We start from the raw sequence: 10,326 nt of genomic DNA on the forward strand, positions 1-10,326 counted from the left end.
AACTAGGACAGTATCCACTCTTTATTCCAATCACCATTACATCACTCTCATGTCCCACAGTTTACATGCAACCCAACTATTAGCCATCACCTATCTTGCTTTTTGATGTATACACACACCTATCATTCTTGTGAGCTAGGGGCCATCCCTGCGTAGTGTCTGTGCAGTTCAGTCAGTCCAGACTTTGGGCTCTTATCTGTCTTTCAGGGCAGGAGGGATGATGCACAGTGTTGGATTATCACATTCTGTTTCCATCAGAATCCGTTCTCCTTCAATCTGGATGGTTCTAACTGTCATACTCTTGATAAAGTATATAACAACCATAGAAATGACGGCATGCAGCATTACGTAGCAGTTAACATCCGGCAACTTCAAATATTGACTGTTCTCACCCAGCATAAGATTTTCAGAATTGCTTTGCATGTGGTCAGCCAGGTCATTTCCACCAAAATCGCCCAAACAGAAGGGCCTTGCAGCCGCCTGGGCCGGGGGTACGCACCCGATGCCGCAAGGGTCGGCATTATGCAGATCAGTGCCACTGTGGATTAGGCAAGGAAGGGCTCCCTCTTCACGGAAACGGGGACACGCGATGACACAAGCAGCCCCAGCACCACAATCGACTCCAATGCCACAGGCACCACAGATTTATACGCAAGAACTCGTGATGCCGCCGGAGTGAATCTGGCCACCTCTGAGCCGGTGACCTTACAGTCTATCCAGGTGAGGGCAGTAGCGACGGGAGTCATGGGACCCTTAGGATATGGTTGTAGTGCTTTGTTGATAGGGCGATCTTCTGTTGCGATGCAAGGTCTCTTTGTATTACCAGGGGTCATAGATGCAGATTTCTTAGGGAAGATTAAAATGATGGTGTGGAATCCAACGCCTCCTTGTCAGGTGCCATCAGGCGCCCGTATTGCACAACGGGTACATTTTTATGCGCAACGGGTGCCAGCGATGGACAAAGAGAGGGGGGCTGAGGAGTTTGGCTATACAGGATCCCCACACATACTGTGGGCTCCAAAGGTATCACACATTCAGCCAACCCTGATGTTGTGGTTTTGTGATTTTTTTTGTTGTCGTTATTCCACATCAGAACATCATGTGGGCCAGTGGGAGTTAACGAGTTAATGTTCTGGCTGCGTTTACTGTTGTGGACTCTCTGAGCATCCTGGTGGGACGGGAGGGGGCGGCATCTCCGGAGGAGCTGGCGAGAAGAGGAAGTGGGGTGGAGCTGCGGACCCGGGAGCGGCTGTATCTCCCGGTCTGGCCCGGCTCAGCCGTCTCAGCTCGCCGCAGAGAGCGCACGTGCTTTTCCCTCGTACTATGGTGGTTTGACTCTCATTTTTTGATACTCTTGTCTCTCTCGTTTTGTTTGGTTTAGTTAGATTCAGTAAATTACCCTTCCTGCTCAGATCGTTGCCGTTGTGTTTCCTTTCGTTAACACTATCGGCTTGCTCCCTGCCCCCGGTCCCTCTCCGGAGCGCACGTGGCCCGGGGCCGGCCGGGTCGCGGCAAACCGTTCGTACCTTTTTTTTTTTCCTTCTCTCCTTCGCGGGGCCTGTGCCCCCCTGTCACGGACTTATATCTAAGGATAACCCGTGAGACCTGACTTGCACGCTAGAGTCAGGGACTCCATCCAGAAATTTATGGTGTCTAGCATCATGGACACGGGGGCAGATGTAACAGTAATTGCCCAAAGGACTTTGCCATCACACTGGCCCACCTCACAGGTTCATACCACATCAGTGGGTATAGGAGGCCAGACTGTCCGTGTGCAGAGTGCACACGTGATTCAAGTAGTGGGCCCCAAAGGCATAAGAGCCTGTGTTCGTGTCTCTTTGGGGACGGGACTGCCTCTCTCAGTGGGGACTGAATTTGGGGACAGTTTTATCATAGGGGCCTTTGCGGTGCAGCGTACATTAGTATTCATATGGAAGTCATCAGATCCTGCGTGGGTGGGTCAGTGGCCCCTCAGTAGTGAAAAGCTGCATCACTTGCATGAACTCATTCAGGAACAGTTCCACGTAATTCCTACTGCCAGCCCATGGAGCTCTGCAGTGTTTGTGATTAGGAAGAAGAATGGGAAATGGCGTCTGTTGCAAGATTTACGGCAAGCTAATGCTGTCGTGGAAGAAATGGGACCACTGCAGTCTGGACTACCATCCCCTACAATGATACCAAAAGACTGGTGTTTGACTGCTATTGATTTAAGGGACTGCTTCTTCACCATTCCGCTGGATCCTCAAGATGCACCTAAGTCTGCATTCTCAGTTCCCTCCAGTAATGCGTCTGAACCGGCTAAACGATATCATTGGACGTTGTTACCCCAGGGAATGAAAAATAGTCCCAGTACAGGTCAGTGGTTTGTAGCAAGGGCTCTATTCCCTGCGAAGGAAAGGTTGCCCCACACGACTATTTATCACTATATGAATGACATTCTTGTGGCAACCCAGTCAGGGGAACAGATGCAACATGCAATGACCATAGTTCTTGAATGCATCAGAAATCAGGGCTTAGAAGTGGCTCCTGAGAAAGCTCAGGAGAGCTCACCCTGGACATATTTGGGTTGGCGAAATACGAATCAGAACATAGCCTCACAATGTCTAAAAATAAGCACAGAGGTTCGCATCCTGAATGATATGCAGAAATTATTAGGAGCCATAAATTGGGTCAGAACCATGCTGGCCATAACCTGGGAAACGTTGCATCCATTATTTCAGCTATTCAAAGGGGAGGGACACGGCATTCAATTCAAGGTGAACTTTGACGCCGGAAGCGCAAATCGCCATTAAGGAGGTTGCGACAGCCACGTCAGAACGACAGGTTCAGCGATATGATCCAGCTCTCCCCTTTCAATTGTTAATTATGAATCTGGACTTTCAATGGGACGCAAAATTAAAAGCAGAAACTATCACTACGAGGGTTGAAATGATCGCCACCCTCATCATCAGGGGACGGCAAAGACTATTGTCGCTGAGCGGGTTGGAGCCTTCAGTGCTTATTTTGCCAGTATCTGTAAATATGTTACAGCAGTTGTTTCAAAGTTTGCTGTTTTTCCAGCTGGCCAGGGAAGGCTTCCCTGGAGCAATATCAGTGCATCCGCCAGGGCACAGATTATTAACTGTACAGTGGATGTCCGACATTCACACTGTAGAGGGATCTCCACAGACCGTGGACTTAGCTGCGGTGGTGCGGGTATTTCACAAATGGCCTGACCCTGTTAATATTGTTCTGATTTGTGGGGCAAAAGCTACATGTTGAAAACTTGTGGGTTTAGTTTGATGGGTGGTATCAAGGTTTGAGACCGTGGGTCGGAAAGGTGATGTGGATTATTGTGTTTTTTGGTTTTTGCATGTTTTTTGGCGTATATTCTTTCTATTAATAAGGCAATCAAGCAAGTTCTTGTTGTTCAAACTAAGAAAGAAGGGGGAGAGGTGGGACAAAGAAAGACATTATAAACAAAAGACCTTGCAAATGTGTAAACAGGCTTGGTAGCTACTTGTGCCAGATGTAAACACGCACGAGGTGCCTGCTTGGTACATGTGACCAAGGGGTTGTGCGCGGGTGCAAAAGGTTATAAGCACCTACAATAAAGGTCTTTGTTCTGCACCAGCAACGGAGTCTGTGACTTTCCTGCCACAGAACACGAGAGCACCAAGGCCTAAACAGCTTTAAATATCATCCGGAGCTTGGTATGAAGCTGGTTACAACATCAGCGGGGAAGAGCAACCTCATGGCAGTGCCAGCCACTGTGATGGCTCTGAAGAGAAGGTGGATCCTGTCCCCTGGGCCTGGATGAACTAACAGCAAATCCTCAAGGAACTGCTTCATTGGAGACCGTGGGAGCTCCTGACAGCCTCGGCGAGTGACTTAGCGGTATGTGCAAGAACGCCAGGAGGAAAAAGATGCCGAAACAAAACAAGCTGCCCAATCAAAAAGCCCTGCTCTGAGATACCAACAGTATCTCAGAGGATACTGGGGATCTCAGAGGATACAGGGGAAACACCCTCTGAAAATGTGCACTTGTATCAGTGTGTGAAAGAAAAAAGCAATGGCGACTGGCTCACCCAGTTGCTTGCAGTCACCAGCTGAGTTAGGCTGGCTTCAGCCCTTATACGGGCTGGGAATGAGACCATTTGCTTTGTCAGAAATCTCTGAAATCACGGTACAAATCCACTCCGCTGAAAAATGCCCCTACCCAGCAAGTAAGGCCGCATGTGAAATGCAAGACTTGCACATTGCTTCAATCCCCAGAACCATTAAGCCTACAGGCTTAATGAAAAAAAAGAAAGGGGGATATTTGGATATTTTCTGGATTTCTACGTAGCTTTACTGGACCGGTCGCTCTGTGGCTAAGTTTTGTTTTTAAGAAAGCAAATGTATGTGGACGTGGTTGCAGGTGTGGATTTAACTTTTTGTTCCTGAACACGTTTACTTTCTGTTCCACCTCACACGCCTGGAAAGGAACCCTTTTAAGGAGTACCTTTGCCAGTGGAAAGAGTAGGGGACAATCACTTTATTCGGACTGTATTTTAAAAGCTGTACATACATGGTGGGTTGACCTTCGCTGTTTACCCAGTGCACACCATGCTACTCTCTCTCTCCCCGTCCTCAGCAGGGAGAAAATATGATGAAACAGCTTGTGGGTTGAGATATGGACAGGGAGATCTCTCATCAGTTACCATCGCAGCTTTTGGAAGATGAATTCAATTTATTGCCTGTTAGTGACAGGGTTGAACAGTGAAAACTAAAAGCAAAGCTAAAACGCTTTTCTCCTACAACCTCTACTCTCGAGGCTCAACTTCTCACTTGAAACTTCAACCTCCTCCCCTCAAGATGGGCAGGACGGACTGGGAAGGGGGCTGTGCTCAGTCCTTAATGCTTCATCTCTGCTGCTCCTCCGTGGTCTCTGTCTTCCCCCATGAAGGGTGCTGCTGAAGCCAGAACTGATCCTGCATGAGCTTCCCACAGGCTGCAGCTCTCCCAGCACTGCCCCGACACGGTTTTGACCCGCTGGGTATACCTGTCAGGCACTGCTCCACACAGGTCCCCAGTGGGTGGCCTCCAGCCCCACTGCAGTCTGCTCTCCACGGGCTGCAGCTCCAGCCCAGGGCTGCTCCATGTGCTTTGTCCTCCTCCAGGCCTCATCCATTGCTGCACCGTGGGCTCCTTCATGGCTGTACGTGGAGATCTGCCCTGCGCAGTGCCCGTGGGCTGCAGGGGGACAGCCTGCTCCACCATGTGGAGCAGAAATGGCTGTAGAGACGTTTAATGCCTTCCTCACCACTGTCTTCAACACTGATGATGAGCTCTGGGAAGCCCAGAGACATGAGTTGGAGGACTGTGACTGTGGTAAGAATAAGCCCTCAGACAACCCCAAACTTGTGTAGGATGTGCTGCTGCAGCTGGATGCATACAAATCTACAAGGCCCACACGGGCTCATCCCGTGGAACTCCAAGGAGCTCCACAGGACTCCATTTTAGGGCCAGTTGTCTTCAGTGTTTTCATACCACGTCTTGCAGCACCTCATCCAGACGCCTCTTGAACACCACCAGGGACAGTGACTCCACCACCTCCCTGGGCAGGCCGTTCCAGTGCCTGACCACTCTCTGAGAGAAAAAGTTCTTCCTTATATCTCATCTAAATCTCCCCAGGCGCAACTTGTGGCCATTTCCTGCGGTCCTATTTGTTGCCTGGGAGAAGAGGCCAATCCCTTCTTCATCCCAGCCACCCTTCAGGAAGTTGTAGAGAGCAATGAGGTCTCCCCTGAGCCTCCTCTTCTCCAGACTCAACAATCCCAGCTCCCTCAGCCACTCCTCATAAGACTTGTGCTCCAGACCCCTCGCCAGTTTCCTTGTCCTTCTCCGGACACGCTCCAGGGTTTCGATGTCTTTCTAGTAGGAGGGGCCCAAAACCTAACACAGTATTCGAGGTGCAGCCTCACCAGAGCTGAATAAAGGGGGATGATTACCTCTTGCTCCTGCTGGCCACACTATTTCTAATGCATTGGCCCTCTTGGGCACATGGGCACGCTGTCGGCTCACGTTCAGCCAAGCGTCGACCAACACCCCCAGGTCCCTTTCCTCTTCACAGTCATCCAGCCCCTCTGCCCTAAGCCTATAGCGCTGCACGGCGTTACTGCAGCCAAAGTGCAGGACCCGGCACTTGGCCTTGGTGAACCTCATCCCATTCACCTCAGCACAGCGATCCAGTCTAGCCAGACCCCTCTCAGAGGTCTCCCTACCCTCAGGCAGATCGACACTACCTCCCAACATAAAGATATTAAACAAGATGGGCCCCAGTACTGACCTCTGGGGGACACCACTTGTAACGGGTCACCAGTGGCCTTAACTCCACTAACTACTACCTTCTGGGCACGGGCCTATAGCCAGTTCTTTATGCAGAGAAGAGTACACACGTCCAGGCCACGGGCAGCCAGTTTCCCCAGGAGAATACCGGGAGAGACTGTGTCAAAGGCTTTGCTGAAGTCTAGGGAGGCTGCCCCAACAGCCTTTCCCTCATCTACCAATCATCTCGTCACCCAGATGGTCATAGAAGGAGATGAGGTTGGTCAAGCACGACCTGCCTTTCTTGAACCCGTGCTGGCTGGGCCTGATCCCCTGGACGCCATGCACGTGCCGTGTGATCTCACCAAGAGGATTTGCTCCATAACTTTCCCTGGTACCGAGGTCAGGGAAGAGACTGGAGAGAGGAGAGCAGAGGAGTGCAGCGACGTGGCTGTGTTTGTGACAGCGTGCCGGTGATGTGGCCGTGTTTGTGACATCAGCAGACGAGTCACAATGGAGGGTGGGGTGGGGGGGGCCAGAAGCTGCAGTAGAGGCAGCGCTGGGGCACTTTGCCGTAGGCCTTCAGTGAGTGCGGTACGCACCTGCTAGCGGCTAGCGGCTATGGCTTGGGTGGTCTACATCGCCCTGGCGGTCATTGGAATCATCCTTTTGGGAAATCTCCTCATGCACGGCAATGTGCAGTTCTTTGGCATTGTTTGGATCCTTGCAGCGATCCTTGTCGGCCTCCTGAAGACCTTCATCTTCCTACTGAAAGTGGCTCTGATGGTCTTCGTCCCCCTGGCATTGCTGGGAATCATCCATCCGGGAAGTCTCCTCAGGTATGGCAATATGCACGAGCACGTTTGGCTGCATATGGAGCACCTGAGTCGGGACATGGCTCAGCAACTGCACAACATGGTGCAAGTGAGCCAGTGGCAGAGCTGGGCAGCCAAGGGAGCCCAGCTCTTTGCTGCCCTGCAGCACTGGCCGATCTGGGCCTTTCCTGGAGCCTTCGTCCTCTTCTTCGGCTTCCTCTGGTGCATCAGGAAAACGAAATATTTGCCAGGAACCAGCAGCATTGTTTGGATCTGTGCTGCGATCCTTGTCGCCATCCTGAAGACCTTCATCTTCCTCCTGAAAGTGGCTCTGATGGTCTTCGTCGCCCTGGCATTGCTGGGAATCGTCCTTTTGGGAATTCACCACATGTATGGCGATATGCACGAGCACGTTTGGCTGCATATGGAGCATCTGAGTCGGTACATGGCTCAGCTACTGCACAACATGGTGCAAGTGAGCCAGTGGCAGAGCTGGGCAGCCAAGGGAACCCAGCTCTTTGCTGCCCTACAGCACTGGCCGATCTGGGCCTTTCCTGGATTCTTTGTCCTGTTCTTCGGCTTCCTCTGGTGCATCAGGAAAACGAAATATTTGCCAGGAACCAGCAGCATTGTTTGGATCTGTGCTGCGATCCTTGTCACCATCCTGAAGACCTTCATCTTCCTCCTGAAAGTGGCTTGGAAGGTCTTCGTCCTCCTGGCATTGATGGGAATCATCCTTTTGGGAATTCACCACATGTATGGCGATATGCACGAGCACGTCTGGCTGCATATGGAGCATCTGAGTCGGGACATGGCTCAGCTACTGCACAACATGGTGCAAGTGAGCCAGTGGCAGAGCTGGGCAGCCAAGGGAGCCCAGCTCTTTGCTGCCCTGCAGCACTGGCCAATCTGGGCCTTTCCTGGACTCTTTGTCCTGCTCTTCGGCTTCCTTTGGTGCATCAGGAAAATGAAATATTTGCCAGGAAGCAGCAGCATTACTTGGATCTGTGCTGCGATCCGTGCCGCCTTCCTGAAGACCTTCATCTTCCTCCTGAAAGTGGCTCTGATGGTCTTCGTCGCCCTGGCATTGCTGGGAATCATCCTTCTGGGAATTCACCTCAGGCATGGCGATATGCACGAGCACGTCTGGCTGCATATGGAGCATCAGAGTCGGGACATGGCTCAACTACTGCACAACATGGTGCAAGCGCGCCAGTGGCAGAGCTGGGCGGCCAAGGGAGCCCAGCACTTTGCTGCCCTACAGCACTGGCCGATCTGGGCCTTTCCTGGAGTCTTTGTCCTGTTCTTCGGCTTCCTCTGGTGCATCAGGAAAACGAAATATTTGCCAGGAACCAGCAGCATTGTTTGGATCTGTGCTGCGATCCTTGTCGCCATCCTGAAGACCTTCATCTTCCTCCTGAAAGTGGCTCGGAAGGTCTTCATCCCCCTGGCACTGATGGGAATCATCCTTTTGGGAATTCACCTCAGGCATGGCGATATGCACGAGCACGTTTGGCTGCATATGAAGCATCAGAGTCGGGACATGGCTCAGCTACTGCACAACATGGTGCAGGGGAGCCAGTGGCAGAGCTGGGCGGCCAAGGGAGCCCAGCTCTTTGCTGCCCTGCAGCACTGGCCGATCTGGGCCTTTCCTGGACTCTTTGTCCTGTTCTTCGGCTTCCTCTGGTGCATCAGGAAAACGAAATATTTGCCAGGAACCACCAGCATTGTTTGGATCTGTGCTGCGATCTGTGCCGCCTTCCTTAAGCCCTTCTTCTTCCTCACAAAAGTGGCTCGTATGCCGGCCTGTGGCAGCAGCGGCCAGAAAAGGTCCAGAAATGAGGAGGAGGACGACGATGAGGAAGAGGACAGTGACTCAGACGAGGCATGGGACCTGGGCAGAGTTTGGGCCGACCACACCGAGTGGCCAGCACTGCACGTGGCCAAGAAGTGCCAGCTGGTGGAGGAGCTGGTGGATGACCTTCTGCGCGCCTGCCGAGGACAAACCTGCCACAGCTTCACGCCCAGGCTGCAGCCGGCCATCGGGATCTGCGTCTCTGAAGAATGGATTGCCCACCATGAGAACGTCGTCTACCACCTGCTCGTGCCCGTGAGGCCTCCCCCCGGCCACACCTTCCATGTAGAGCTGGACGACGTGGAGACAGTGACGAGCAATTCCTGTGTGCGCGTGCAGCTGGAGTGCACCTGCACGAGGGAGCGGCTGCTGGGGGACATGCTCTGCTTTGTGCACCACAGTCAGGAGGAGCTGAGAGAAAAACAGGAGCCCAGCTTGCTCGACACCTTCTGCACGGGCCCCTATCTGCACGTGGAGAAAAGCACGCTCTGGCTCCAGGACCAGGTGAAAGCAGCCTGGAGGTGTCTGCCTCAGTCGCGTGACTGCCGCCTGGAGCTGCTGCTTTCCAGCCACTCGTGCAAGATGCAGCTGATCACCCCCTCCAACTACACCTTCAACATCGAGATGACTCTTGGGGTGCAGCTTGACGAACCGGACACATTCCTGAGCATTGAGTAGGATCAGGATATGTTTCTATGTTTTCTCAATTTCGGTCTTTCAAAGTATGTCATTCTCTTACTTAAATAAATTGGCTATATTTTTAACACCAGTGCTCCTTGTGTAAGAGTTTTCTTTTTTGTGTCTATAGGACAAATCAACACCTAAGAGTAGTTTTGCTTTGAACATGGCTTTTTTTCAATCTGTTATTTATCGCTAAGGCTCTTTTCTGCAGCTGCCTTTTGATTTCTGGTTGGTAGGAATGTGTTCAATAGCATCAAGACATGCTCAGTGCCACTGGGATGAGGATTCAGGAGGAGCTGGATGTCTCGGGAACTTTGCTGAGCATCGAGTAGGCTGAAGCCAGCTGCGCCAGCAGCATGGTGCGGCCAGAAAACTGCGCTGAGGCGGACATACAGATTGCCAGGCATACGGCCAGGCACGCCCAGCACCCCAGCTTCTACCTCAACTGTCTGCGGACCTGCAGTTGTCTGCCCGTGGGCACAGCTTTTCACCCCAAGCCCTGAAGATGGTTGTGATTCACCACCTGACAACCGTAGCCCTCTGAAGCCTGGAGCAAGAGAAATTGCCCCTGTGGCTGGATGACCTCCTGTGGCACTTCTGCTGCTGCCTGCAGAAGAAATACCTCAATCGCTTCCTCTTGGGATACGAGAGGGGGATTTTTTTCTATGATTTGCAGCTGTAAAATGG

General features: G+C 52.0%; 1 protein-coding gene across 1 annotated transcript; it reads left to right on the forward strand.

Moving 5' to 3' along the window:
- The first annotated feature begins 6,787 nt into the window (after positions 1-6,787).
- On the forward strand, positions 6,788-9,744 carry LOC149919844 (uncharacterized). Its single transcript, XM_090152122.1, has one exon. The coding sequence runs from the start codon at positions 6,910-6,912 to the stop codon at positions 9,634-9,636; it is 2,727 nt and encodes a 908-aa protein (XP_090008248.1). The 5' UTR covers positions 6,788-6,909; the 3' UTR covers positions 9,637-9,744.
- The last annotated feature ends 582 nt before the right edge of the window (positions 9,745-10,326 follow it).

The sequence above is a fragment of the Phasianus colchicus genome, chromosome 1, assembly GCF_987193195.1.
Source record: "Phasianus colchicus chromosome 1, bPhaCol1.hap1.1, whole genome shotgun sequence".
Classification (NCBI taxonomy): Eukaryota; Metazoa; Chordata; class Aves; order Galliformes; family Phasianidae; genus Phasianus; species Phasianus colchicus.

Bases quoted from the DNA above. Each gene is read 5' to 3' on its own strand.
- LOC149919844 (XM_090152122.1), top strand. From the start codon at position 6,910: ATGGCTTGGGTGGTCTACATCGCCCTGGCGGTCATTGGAATCATCCTT.